Genomic DNA, 14,299 nt, shown 5'->3' with positions numbered 1-14,299 from the left:
ATATGAATGTATTGATTTTTTGCCTTTAGTTTGTCACTCACTGCAGTATGATAATGTAGTAAGAGTCAGTAGAGTGGATAAGATAAAACCACTCCCTTTGATGTCAAATTAAATCAGATATTATAACATAGCTAACAATCAAACAAACACTGTGGATTTTTTTTCTTTTTCTTCTTTTGCTTTTACTATATAATTAACTGAATATCTATATCCTTATATATATATATATATACTGTATTCAAGTATGTGACCTTACGTGTATAATTTCTGTGAAGTATGTTTTAATGACCGTTTTAATGACTGATGTTTTCTCATTTTTTCTAAACTAAAATGAACTCTTTCTGCTTTTAATTCAGTATCAATTCACCTTTTTAAAATCCCTCTACGATTGTGACACCAAACATCCGCCGCTGTGGTCAACACTTCCCTCAGAGAGAAAATTCATGTACTGAGCAAGCGGCTGTATAGCAATCACTTAAAACTTTCACCTTCTCACATGTTCACACACTTCAGCAGACAGAATGAAGCTCCACACACGCCATACACTTACAGGTAAAGATGTTTATTATCAGATACTATATATATATATATATATGTGTGTGTGTGTGTGTGTGTGTGTGTGTGTGTGTGTGTGTGTGTGTGTGTGTATGAAACTGTAAATGTGATAAACAAAATCCTGAATCTTGTTTTGATTCAGTTGTAAATTACAATATTTTCTTGTTAATAACATTAAGATTTGTGTATGTTTAGTTGTGTGTGAGTAGTTGTGTGGGTGTGTGTAGTTGTGTGTGAGTAGTTGTATGTAGTTGTGTGTGAGTAGTTGTGTGTGTTAACGCTCTGTCCTTCTCTCATCTCCCAGCGCTGTGCTCAGTGTTGTGTTGGTGTGTGTTTGCTGTTCAGAGGGTCGAGTCTAATGGTGAGTGCACCATCATGTCAGAGCTTTATATCATCATCTTATATGATCATCATCCACAGTGTTGAGTTCATAAAATCTGATTCTGTAACAAAATCTTTCATCCTCAACTTTAATCATTTCTTTGTTTTACCAACAGTTGTACAGAAAAACATGATCATTTTCTTACACTGATGTCACAATGCACCGAGAATTTAATTTCTTACTCTATTTACTACAGGTTTACATTTAAAACACTTGTATGTGGTGTGTGTGTGTGTATATGTGATGTGTATGTGTATATGTGTGTGTATGTGGTGTGTGTGTGTGATGTGTATGTGAAGGGACTGGACAGCCTAGTGGTTAAGGTGTTGGGCTACCAATCGGAAGGTTGTAAGTTCGATCCCAGGTCCACCAAGCTTCCACTGTTGGGCCCTTGAGCAAGGCCCTTAACCCTCAATTGCTCAGTTGTATAAAAAAATAGATAATGTACGTGGATAAGGGCGTCTGCTAAATGCTGTAAATGTATGTGTGTGTGTGATGTGATGTGTGTGTGTATGTGATCAAGTCAAGTGTCAAGAAGCTTTTATTATCATTTACACCATATATACTGTAACTGTTACAGTACACAGTGACATGAGACAACGTTTGTCCAGGATCAGGCTGTTACATAAAACACACACAGAGCTATAAGGACTTAGTAAGTTAGTCCTAGATACATAAAGTGTATCTGTACAACCTGGTGTACACAGTGTAGGACAAGACAGACAAGACAGACAAGACAGTGCAGGACAAAAAATACAAGACAATAGACAAAAGACAGTAAACAGTAACAGTGGTGATCAGTGTAAATACTGTGTGTTCAACAATATTGTGTGTACAGAAATACAGGAATGAACACATTAGTGTTATAGCAGCAGTTACATGAGGTAACGTAAAGTATTGTGCAAACAGCAATCAACTGAAATGTGAGACAGAATGTGTAAAGATCAAAAAACAGTGTGTAAAACAGTTTGATGGATGTATATTGGAAGTGTGTGTATTTGGTGTAGGTCTGTTCAGTCCATACAGTTGATGTGTGTGTATGTGTGTTGTGCTCAGTACAGTTCAGTTATTGAGGAGTCTGATGGCTTGATCCACAATGTTGTTGGTTTTGTGGATGCAGCATGTGTTGTAAGTGTCCATGATAGAGCCTTCGTAAGAAGTACAGTAGAGACGCTGGTGGACTTTCTTAGTGATGGAGCTGGTGTTGCGTGACCAGGTGAAGTTCTCAGCTAGATGAACACCAAGATATTTGGTGCTCCTGATGTTCTCTACAGATGATCCGTCGATGTTCAATGGAGAGTGGTCGCTCTGTGCTCCTCTGAAGTCAACAACCATCTCTTTAGTAGCTGTTGCACCTCCTCTCTCATCTGTGATGTGTGTGTGTGTGTGTGTGTGTGTGTGTGTAACATCTTCAGGACAGTGGAGATTACACATATTTGCAGTTTCATGACAAACTTTTGGTTTGATTTAAGGTGAAGAGAAAAAACACACACACACGCACACACACACACACACACACACACATACACACATCACATACACACACCACATACACACACACATCACATACACACACATCACATACACACACACATCACATACACATCACATACACACACACCACATACACACACATATACACACACCACATATACAAACACAGCACAGATACATATATACACACAGCACATACACACACACATATCACATACACATCACATACACACACAGCACGCACATATACACACACCACATATACACACCACATACACACACATCACATACACATTACATACACACAGACACCACATGCACATCACATACACACACCCAGACTCCACACAAACACACACATCACATACACATCACATACACACACCACATACACATCACATACACACACCCAGACTCCACACACACAGACACATCACACACAATCCCTACAGGGTTATACTGAACTTTACAGGTTACTTTTCCTAACCTTTTCCTAATTGAATTTCACTTTTTTTCTTTTTCAGGGTGTAAAGAGGTGGAAAGTTTGAGAATGTTAGTGTCTCTTTGTGGTTGTGTATAAATGACAAAATTTCTCTCTCTCTCTCTCTCTCTCTCTCTCTCTTGGTCTCTCTCTCTCTCTCTCTCTCTCTCTCTCTCTCTCTCTCTCTCTCTCTCTCTCTTTCTTCTCTTTCAGATCTCCTCCCAGCTCCAACTCTTTCATTTGACTCCAATGTGAACCAGAGCTCAATCACACTGTACTCAAACATCATAGTTTTGTGCACAATTCCTACCAATGCGAGAATGCCTATAGAGATTCATCTCTCTAAAGCTGACACAGCAAACACATCAACTCCCTTTATGTCCAAAAAACAATACAGTCTAAAAGAGGTGACATTCTTGCTCAAAGTGACGCTTGACCTTGAGGGGTCTTTCGTTTGCTGGTACAGTGGCATCTCGTCCAAACTTCAGTCTCAGTTCAGTGAGCGCCTCAACATCATCATCTGTGAGTAACAAGCATGATCTGGAAAATAAGGAATTCTGACGAGTGTCCAGTAGAAATCATTATGAAATCATAAATCACACTTTTAACAAACACCAAACAAACACAAGGGACACCTAATGGTTTATTAGGTTGATGTCAGATTTCAAGGTCACACATTTATTTCACAAGACTCTCAAGAGAACACTCTCAGAAAAAGTATTCTGGATTATCATTTATTAATCTAATTATTTTTAGAAAATACAATGTACTTTCACATCTTTGTCATGTTTTCAATCTGCAATCAGCTTGGAAATAGTACTAAGAAAAAAACTTAAAAATCAAACAGTGTAAACAAATCATACAGTGGTCAAAAAACAGCAACAACAACAACAACATCAAAACACTAAAAAACATTTTGAATATTTATATTGAAAAATGTATGTTCTATAACTTCCATCAAATTTGCCATACGCATAATGACATCTGTATAAAAAGTACAAAGGTCAGGGTCAAGGTTTGGGTCAGGGTCAGGGTCAGGGTTTGGGTTTAAGTCAGGGTCAGGGTTTGGGTCAGGGTCAGGGTTTAGGTCAGGGTCAGGGTTTGGGTCAGGTTTTGGGTCAGGGTCAGGGTTTGGGTCAGGGTTTGGGTCAGGTTTTGGGGCAGGGTTTGGGTCAGGTTTTGGGGCAGGGTTTGGGTCAGGGTTTGGGTCAGGGTTTGGGTCAGGGTTTGAGTCAGGGTCAGGGTTCGGGTCAGGGTCAGGGTTTGGGAACCAAATGTTCCTTTAGTATCTAAAAACTATACTTTATTTCACAATATCTTACAAGCTGCTTAAAAATGTCTTACCTGCTGTTCCTCTGTCTTCTAGCTGGTCTGTCTGACCCCATAATGTTGCTTTATCCCCCTGCATTTCCTGTGGGGGCGAAGTACATTGCTCAGTGTGAGACACCAGCGATAGGCTACGAAAACACCACACTGAAACTGTACGACCGTCTCCTCCCGATCCGCCTCGGCAAGGACAACTTTGACTACGTCGGATCACGAGTTCTCCCCCCAGGAGACTGGGGAGCCGCATTACATAGAACAAATGCCGGAGAAACATACGAGTATATCTGTGAAATGGAAGTGTTCCTCAACGGGAGAACCTTGCGCTCCAGATCCAAAATCCTCACAGCCATGCCAGGTACCTAAGCTCCAAATCACACAGTCAGTCAACCTAATCATTACTGTCTCTCTAATACTAGTGCTCTGTTACTCCAGAGGAGCTCCCGGTTCGTCTGATTCCCAAAGATTCAGGTTCGGGGAGCTGTTATGGATATGCATTTCTCAAAGTGAGAGCTGACTGGAGACCTTTATGTTTTGACTCCACGTTCTACGGCACTGTCAATGTGGCAAATGTCATCTGCAGAGAGCTAGGCTGTGGATATGCGATAGACCACGAGAGGATTAGTTATAAATTTCCAGACGCTATAGGAACACCGAACTGCACAGGAAATGAGAAGAAGGTTGCAGAGTGTCCTCTAGTTTTAAATTACTGTAAGCAAGGAACACTCAACGTCATCTGCTCAGGTCAGACACACACCGACACACTGATCTTAAATGATCTCAGATGTTCGTACGATCTTCCTCAGTGCTAGGAGGTGTTTAGCAGAAATGTTTGGTTTATGCTAGTTTTGCCTCAGAATCTTACAACCTGTGTTTGTGTCATTGGAATTTCGTTTAAATAAAATGTTAGAAGATGTACAAACATTAACCCCGCCCCTCCCCCACCCCCCAACCCTCACTGTAACCTCTCTCACTTTTACATATGAATTAAATCCTTTACATTTTTACTAATCCATTTTGAAAATGCTTCCTTATCCCAAATTTCATCCCAAATATTACAGAACAATTTTGTGGAACTTGTGGAATCTGTTTAATTTTATTTTTGGGGTATATTTCACAAACACTAAACCCACCCCAATGTTTAACAGTTATTAGCCTCCACATTTTAACTTTAACATTATCTTTAACAAAAAACTTACAATTTATCAATTGATATTAAATAAAGTAAGAAAAGACCTAGCTGTTGGTCCTGAAGCTCTGTGTAACTACATTTTTGTATATATATAATTTTGCACCAGAAAATTACAAAAGAGCAAAAACTTTAATTCTATGTTAGTTTTCTGAATGCTAAAATTATAAGATATTTTGTTTTTAGAATTAAATTATTCAATCTGTGGAGTTTTCTGTTAAGGTTCTGAGAACATCTATAGATGCTTTTTAGTAATATTCCTGTAACATTGTTTATTGCTATTGTTCTGTATGTTTAATGCAAAATAACATCTCAATATTTTCTGAATTGTTTTTCCTGCTGTGTCGCAGCGACTCTTCATACTCCGAAGCTCTCTGTGTCAGAACACGCTGCTGCTTCACGGGTCTACATCAGGACCGGAGAATCTGTAACTCTCATATGCATTTTTGAGTCAACTATAAATGAGCATGTAAGATGGCCAGTTTTCCTAACAGCACTTTATCGGCTCTCTGTGTTCACACTGTATAATAAAAACTGGTTCCTTTTCCAGGCTTACATCACCTTCACACGCAACGGAAATGAGATTTACACTACTAGCACCCGACCCGGATACGCACAGATATATACTATACATGACACAGTGCCTGACGGAGAGTACGCCTGCTTCGTGCATAGACAAAGATCCAGCACGTACAAGACAGAAAACAGCAACGTGATAGGCATCTACAGTACGTACCAACAGTGTGTGGTCTGTTTGTATGTTTCAGCATCAGGTTTCAGCCTAATGTAAAAACAAATGATCTGAAACTAGCCTCTGAAATCTAATCTGAAAGCTTCAAAAAATGGAAGAGAGTCTCATGTTTACAGGCATCCTTCACTATATAATCCCTCGCTCCCTCACCCGGTCTCTCTGAGAAGGACGAGGTAGAGGTCTTTAGACGGTGACAGAACAGAGACGAGTGTTGCTGCAGGTCTTCCTTGTTAACTGAGAGATGATGGCAGCTTGATTCCTGCCCCAATGGGCCTCTATTGTTTAGGACCACTAGGTACACAATAACTACAATAAATGCAGCAATAACTCAATGAAGCTAAATGATTTTACAGTCAATGCACTACACCCGAAAAGACAAGCAAATCAGTGGAGCATCAGATTATCTGCCCAAAAGAGGAATTTTTAAAATACAGATCTTTGTTATGAAATTTAAAACGTATAGAGTTGTGAGATTAGTATTCTGTGCCACTGCTGGACAAGCCAATGCTGTGACAGAACAAATAAAAACATTACACAACACTTTAGTTTATTTTCTGTGGAAATGGAATATTTTCTCTCACATACTGATAAAGAACACATTTATAAACAAAGCTCGGATTTCACACGCTGATGTTTGTTCACTGCAGCACAAAAAACATTAAATAGAAAAAATGAGCATCACAGTGAACTCTCAGGCTCTGACATGTCAGGAGATGTGAAGTGTGGCGTTTCTCTAATCAGAAAGCACTCGCTCCAATCATTTATCATTTCTATAGTAACGGCTCCTTCACAGTGAGGCTTTTTTTTTTAACTTTTATGGAAGGAGTTGGGGGCATGGTGGCTTAGTGGTTAGCACGTTCACCTCACACCTCCAGGGTTGGGGGTTCGATTCCCGCCTCCACCTTGTGTGTGTGGAGTTTGCATGTTCTCCCCGTGCCTCGGGGGTTTCCTCCGGGTACTCCGGTTTCCTCCCCCGGTCCAAAGACATGCATGGTAGGTTGATTGGCATCTCTGGAAAATTGTCCGTAGTGTGTGATTACGTGAGTGAATGAGAGTGTGTGTGTGTGTGTGCCCTGCGATGGGTTGGCACTCCGTCCAGGGTGTATCCTGCCTTGATGCCCAATGACGCCTGAGATAGGCACAGGCTCCCCGCGACCCGAGGTAGTTCAGATAAGCGGTAGAAGATGAATGAATGAATGAATGATTTTAAATGAAAGTAAATTCAGAAATATAAAACCGTTCCATAATTATTCCAGATTATGTAATTCTAATAAAGAGTAAATAGCTAATTATTTTCATGAATGAACCTTTACTAACACAATGATTCTGATTTCTTGTTCAATGAAACCAGTTAATAAAACTCCAGTCAGAAGTTAATCACATGTTCTTTGATGCTGCTAGTATCGTCACAGAGAAGTCAGCGGTTGTGTTTTGTTCTATTACGTTCTGTATCTATTCTTATCGCCCCATGTTCTTCTCATCTTTGTGCAGTTTACGATCCTCCTCCTGCTGGAGCAGTTGCTGCTGGTGTCATAACCACACTTCTGGGTGTATTAATCCTCGTCCTGCTCTGTGTTTATAGAGGCGGTTCATCGTAAGTGAAGGTCACTGAACCAAGATCAACCTGAGTCACCTCAGACTTGCTCATTGGGGATAAATACAAACACATTTAAATATATCTAATATTAATCTTGAGATTTTGTATTATATTAATCTTTATATTATTCTTTATATTAACCTTTTGTTCTATGTTTATGTTCTGTAAAGCTTTTGGCTAATTAAGCATCCTTGGCTATGCTTTTAAACAATGTCAATTGTTAAAAGTGCTATACAAATAAATTTGAATTCAATTGAATCATCATGAACCGCAGTACCACGAATTCACCACACGGGGCGCTGGAGAGCTCAAGCCTGCAATGTAGAGCACCATTCCACAATGCTCATTATATCATTTATAAATCTGTAAAGAAAACTTCAAGACTTTTTTTTTCAATAACAACCGCTTTTCACAAACGCTGCCCCTGTTTCAGATAAATCATTTAAACCTGATTCTTTCCCCATTTAAACCTAACCGCACTAACTCAGTGTCTGTAAGAACAAATATACTCTTAAAATTGTCCATTACAGATTCAGTTCCAAAATGTTCTTTTTTTTTGGTGTGTTTCCTCAACACATTCCTCTGGTGATACATCTGGAATATTTCAAACTTTTAACGGGAATTAATTTAAATGTAAAAAGGTGTTTAATGTTATGTTGACTGATGCAGTGACTCTAATTCACAAATTATAATCCAAATCAGTCATTTTAAATACTAGCAATAATAATAATAATAATAACGATGATTATTATTATTATTGTTGGTGTTATGCATTCATTCATCTTCTACCGCTTATCCGAACTACCTCGGGTCACGGGGAGCCTGTGCCTATCTCAGGCGTCATCGGGCATCAAGGCAGGATACACCCTGGACGGAGTGCCAACCCATCGCAGGGCACACACACACACACACTCTCATTCACTCACGCAATCACACACTAGGGACAATTTTCCAGAGATGCCAAGTAACCTACCATGCATGTCTTTGGACTGGGGGAGGAAACCGGAGTACCCAGAGGAAACCCCCGAGGCACAGGGAGAACACGCAAACTCCACACACACAAGGTGGAGGCGGGAATCGAACCCCGACCCTGGAGGTGTGAGGCGAACATGCTAACCACTAAGCCACCGTGCCCCCATTGTTGGTGTTATTGTTTTATTAACCTTCTTCTTCTTCTTCTTATTATTATTATTATTAGTGTTGTTATTGTTTATTATTATTATTATTATTATTATTATTATTATTATTATTATTATAAAATATCAAATGTATAATGTTGTTAATATCATTACCAGTCCAGTACCATTAAATTCTAGCTGATAGATTTTAACCTTTTTATTATAATTAAATGAATTTCCTGATTAAAGCCATCATAAGAGTTTCTTTTATTTTTTATTTTATTAATTTTTTATTCTTTTTTAATTTGAAATAAAGAGTCTTTGTGGATACTCTTGAATATGTGAAATTGTGAAATGATGAATACATGATTGGACTTGGATTGTAAAGTTTTAATCTGCTTTAAAGCATTTAATAAAATGTTTTTTTAAGATTTATTTTTAGCTATTATAAGGTTTTATTTGTACTTTTTTTAATCTCTTTAAATTGAGGGAAAAAGATTACGGTACATTTTTGCTTGTCATTTTCTTGTCTGTGTTTTTAAAGCTAGCATGTAGTGCACTGATGGATGGAATGAGAAACACACACAGTAATTATAGTTCTCAGATTTATTGCTTTCAGGTTTTGATGGTGTCACAACGTCATCTAACAAACAATAAAACTGGTCCTATCGTCTGCTTTTGTTTGCTTTTTTTATCAGAGAGAAAAAAAAGATGAAAACAGATGTGGGACAGCCTGAGAGCGAGGGATTGCAATCCTCGATTGTACTCTAGAAGCAAAGAGGTGGACATGAGCTTGTTTAGTTGGTCTGTACTGTAAGTTAGCAAACAGCTGCCGAATTAGCAAGTGAAAAGGCAGATGGCATTGAGAGGATTGACATCAGGACCCAGAGGGGATGCTGTTTACACCAAAACAGATCTGTTCACAGTCTAATTATACGCATCCATTATTAAAAATCCAGTGATTCTGTTTAGCACTGGGAGCAGGTTTGTTTTGGCTGAAAACGTCGATCCCGATGGGACACGTTTAGAAAATCTCTCACCTACTGTCACATTAACACTCGTAACCTTGTCCTAACTTTAAATTCAGTGGCTTCAGTTATAACAAACAGCTTCAGTGGTTATAATTTTTATACCTATCGAGTCTTCCTTTTCCCCAGAACATATCAGTGCAGAAAATAAAGAACTTTCAGCAGGGTTAAAGAGAATCAAGCATTTCCTTTTACATTCTTTCTGGTTTCTTTTTGGATAAAAATTTCGGAGGAAGCGTCACTGATTAACATCTACCCCGAAGATTTCTTCCTAATCTTTTATCTAGTTAAAAAAACATAAACAATATTCAGAAATTTGTTAGATGGTTGGGGTTTGGCTAATCGCTAACATTTTAGCACCATTAATGTGTTGTTGATGAAAGGTGCAGGGAAATGAAGTTGGGAAACTTCTGTTTAGAAGCGCCTCTGGCTGCTAACACTTCTGACGGAGCTTCTGCTGATGGATACGCCACCGCCCATGCCACCGCCCATGCCACCGCCCATGCCACCGCCCATGCTTATGCCACCGCCCATGCCCATACCACCGCCCATGCCACCGCCCATGCCACCGCCCATGCCACCGCCATATGATCCTCCGAATCCACTTGACGATCCGCCTCCGTAGCCGTATCCTGTATAAGAGAGTTTCAGGAAATCAGGACACAGTAGAATAACCAAATAAATATGAATAGACACTTGTTTGGAAGTCACATACCACCACCTGAAGATGTCTGCTGCACATGGATGGTGGCAGAGGCTGGACCAGCAGAGATTCTGAGAAGAAGAAACACGGTCAAGAGTTCATTTCAAAACTTTCTGAACATCACACAAATCTAAAAAGAATGAAAGATACTCACCTTGACTCCTCTCCCTCCAGGAGTTTCCTGTAGGTGGCGATCTCAATGTCCAGAGCCAGTTTGACGTTCATGAGCTCCTGGTACTCACGCACCTGCCTGGCCATGTCCTGCTTAGCTCTTTGGAGGGCGTCCTCCAGATCCTTGATGCGGAGCTTGGCTTCCTTCACTGCAATCTCACCACGCTCCTCTGCCTCTGCAATCTGGGCCTCCAGGTTGGCACGCTAAGAAGGAAAAGAATGAGCGCTAAAGGATCTATGCTAAGTAATGGAGTCCATTTAAGAGGAAATAACATCCTTTGCAGCTACCTGTCCCTTGACGGACTCGATCTCGTTCTGCAGGCGGGCAATCATTCTGTTCAGCTCAGCGATCTCAGATTTGGTATTGCGCAGGTCTTCACCATAGCTACCAGCAGAGCTCTGCAGCTCCTCAAACTGAAACAGATGTCAATGGGCATCAGATTTGCAGATCAAGGATTCTGGCAGTCAAGAACAAGCAAGAAACACTTCTTAGGAAATGACCTACCTTCTGTTTGTACCATGACTCTGCCTCAGCACGACTGCGGTTGGCAATGTCCTCGTACTGAGCACGGACTTCATTCACAATGGCGTCCATATCCAGGTTCCTGCTGTTGTCCATCTCTACAATGACTGAAGTGTCCTTGATCTGAGACTGCAGCTCACGCAGCTCCTGCAAAGGTTTTGTTCTGGTCAGGTTTATTCATAGATAAATTGAAGATAAATGTGTAAAGAATAAAAGTCACTCACAGCCTCGTAGATTGCCCTGAGGAAGTTGATTTCATCCTGAAGAGCATCAACCTTGGCCTCGAGTTCAATCTTGTTCATGTAGGCTGCGTCGACATCCTGAGCAGATCAGCAGAGGTCAGCTTGCATTTTCATCCTTGGCTAAGTAACATCTTATAATGATCAATTAAAAATTCAGTATGATTTCAGTACCTTCTTCAGGAGGACAAACTCGTTTTCTGCAGCAGCGCGCTTGTTGATTTCATCCTCATATCTGCAAAGACAGAAAAAGAATATAAATGTGGATAACTTTTGGAATATTTATGCTGTTCCCATGCATGTTATCCTATGTGTTCTTACTTCTTCTTGAAGTCTTCAACAAGAACCTGCATGTTCTTCAGCTCTCCTTCCAGCTTCATCTTCTCATTGCCCAGGCCATCGAGCTGTCTGCGCAGGTTGGCAATGTAGGCCTCAAACATGGCATCGATGTTGGAGCGAGTAGTGGTCTGTTCCTGCAGGAGGTTCCACTTGGTCTCCAACATTTTGTTCTGCTGCTCCAGGAAACGCACCTATAAGAGAATGAGGAGGAAAATAAACAGGTTGTAATTCCTTCATTCTGTTAAAACATTCACAAAAGCTGATGTTGGGAAAATGTGTGAAGGAAATGTGTCATTGTGATGGATTGTGTTGCTCTTTTGTACTTCTCCTTCTTTTATGTTTCCTCCTGGATTATTGTGAGGAATCATAAACGACCCATGAGTCACATCCCAACCATGAATTTTTCTGCAGGGTGGGGTGAAGGAGGGGGAGGAAGGGAGTGAAAAGAGTAGACTAACAGGGTGTGTCCATTAGACATGAACCATGATCTTCTAAAGGGAGGGAGAGTTTTCAAAAAAAGCCCTCATTGCTCGGGGCTACGCCTAGACCTGCATCGCTGCACAGATGGAGCTATATAACACAGGCAGGTTTACTTACCACACCCTCCTGCAGGCGGACAGTAATGTGAAACACACCCTGAACACGTAGCCTGACTATTTACAAGCTTGTGGTAAGTTTCAGAGTAAAATGTGCTTAATAAATATCATGTGCTTTAAAATTCCATTTAGACTTCAGACTTCACATGCATTTGTAAAAAGCAGCTTTCAGTGTAAAACATAAAGAACTGTGTGTGTGTGTGTGTGTGTGTGTGTGTGTGTGTGTGTCATGTCTACAACCCAGATAACTCCTGTGAGTCACACAGTTAGCCACATAAAATACAGGTGTGTGTTTGTGCGCTGACTTCATGCTCAGAGATATTTAGGCGTGTCCTTTGTCCACACTCTGTCTGTTTGGCTAGCTAACAAACAAAAACTCTTTACACACACACACACACACACACACACACACACTGCTGAGGTGTTAATTTATAGCCTATATCGTAACATTCAAAACTTCGTCTCCGACATGTACGATGGTTATTGGTTCAATGCTGCAACAAACCTGGATATGATTGGCCAATGATTTTTTTTTTATATACAGCCAATAAGTTAAAGGGGAAATGATCAGAAGCCCTTCCTGGTGACACGTCAGGATACAAAGTTGGACAGAAATGTTTGAGGAAATGATTGTAAAAATATTGACATGATTCAGCAAAAACAGAGTCTTCTGGTGTGTTACTGTCAAATGCCTTATGAAAGGAGTGAAAAGTGACATTTTAAAGGTTGAGATGAAGGTTGAGTTTGAGCGAGTCTTACCTTGTCGATGAAAGAAGCAAAGCGGTTGTTGAGGGTCTTGATCTGCTCTTTCTCCTGGGTGCGGACAACCTGGATGTTGGGGTCGATCTCCAGGTTGAGGGGCTGCAGCAGGCTCTGGTTTACTGTCACAGCAGTGATATGAGGTGGCATGAAGCCCCCGCCAGAGCCTGCACCGTAGCCACCGCCAAAGCCACCACCGTGGCCACCACCAAAACCTGAACCGCCGCCATACCCCATGCTATAGCCTCCACCCATTCCTCCAGCACCTCCACCGATGCTGCTGCTGCTGAAGCTGTAGCTGGCGCCACCGCCACCGCCACCGCCACCCATGCCCATGCCCATACCACCGCCGAACCCAGAGCCAACACCAGACACACGTGTGCTCTTCACTATGCTCATCCTGCTGGAGCCAGCCGGGACGGAGTAGGCCGACTTGCTGGTGAAATTTTTGCTTCTGATGCTCATGGTTGGTCTCTGATGGTGGAGTAGCGAGATAGAGAAAGTGCTTAAGAGCTTGCAGAAGAGCTGAGTGGAGGAGTAGGAGGAGGTCGCTCACAAAGGAGAGTCGAAGTCCCTCTGTGTACTGTTCTGCTGCTGGCTTCTTCCTTTTATACGATCCTCCTGCCTGCTGGAGGGCCAGCCCGTTCTCAGACACACCCTACCTGTCAAACAGGTACAGAGTGAGAGTGGAAAGATAAGAAGAGTTACACCCTGCCTCAGGCCTTGCTGCAAGCACAGGCACAGAGAAACACACAGGACAAGCAGAGAAGCGGGATTCCACTTGTACTTTTTAGCACATTAATAAAAAAAAAAGAAAAAAGAAAAAAGGAATGCAGGCATAAACACATGCCAGTGGGTGGTGCTGCGTGTGCGAGTCTGGTTGGTTGGGTGAAAGTCAGAGCAGAAGCAGAAGGAGAGAATGAGTTCACCCTTTGCTCTGCTCACTAGGGTGGGGCCGTGTAGCTCCTCTTACACTCATGAATGACTTTTTTCCATGAGCCTCTGTAGAGTGACTGCAGAAATGCTGTACAAACACTAAAATGTTTCCCAG

At 41.1% G+C, this 14,299-nt stretch overlaps 2 protein-coding genes across 2 annotated transcripts; one reads left to right on the top strand and one right to left on the bottom strand.

Moving 5' to 3' along the window:
- Positions 1–443: 443 nt before the first annotated feature.
- On the top strand, positions 444–9,563 carry si:dkey-195m11.11 (uncharacterized). The gene is made up of 8 exons (XM_060867332.1): positions 444–552; positions 860–916; positions 3,126–3,434; positions 4,279–4,593; positions 4,671–4,979; positions 5,775–5,893; positions 5,975–6,152; positions 7,667–9,563. The coding sequence occupies exons 1-8, from the start codon at positions 522–524 to the stop codon at positions 7,771–7,773; spliced, it is 1,425 nt and encodes a 474-aa protein (XP_060723315.1). The 5' UTR covers positions 444–521; the 3' UTR covers positions 7,774–9,563.
- On the bottom strand, positions 9,482–13,853 carry LOC132844146 (keratin, type II cytoskeletal 8-like). The gene is made up of 9 exons (XM_060867331.1): positions 13,249–13,853; positions 11,876–12,084; positions 11,729–11,789; positions 11,540–11,635; positions 11,298–11,462; positions 11,081–11,206; positions 10,776–10,996; positions 10,634–10,692; positions 9,482–10,550 (listed from the first exon to the last, which is right to left on the bottom strand). The coding sequence occupies exons 1-9, from the start codon at positions 13,711–13,713 to the stop codon at positions 10,333–10,335; spliced, it is 1,620 nt and encodes a 539-aa protein (XP_060723314.1). The 5' UTR covers positions 13,714–13,853; the 3' UTR covers positions 9,482–10,332.
- Between the last annotated feature and the right edge of the window lie 446 nt (positions 13,854–14,299).

This window comes from Tachysurus vachellii, chromosome 4, assembly GCF_030014155.1.
Source record: "Tachysurus vachellii isolate PV-2020 chromosome 4, HZAU_Pvac_v1, whole genome shotgun sequence".
Lineage (NCBI taxonomy): Eukaryota > Metazoa > Chordata > Actinopteri > Siluriformes > Bagridae > Tachysurus > Tachysurus vachellii.
The sequence above is the reverse complement of the archived record's forward strand: the minus strand, read 5'-3'. Positions and strand labels throughout refer to the sequence as shown.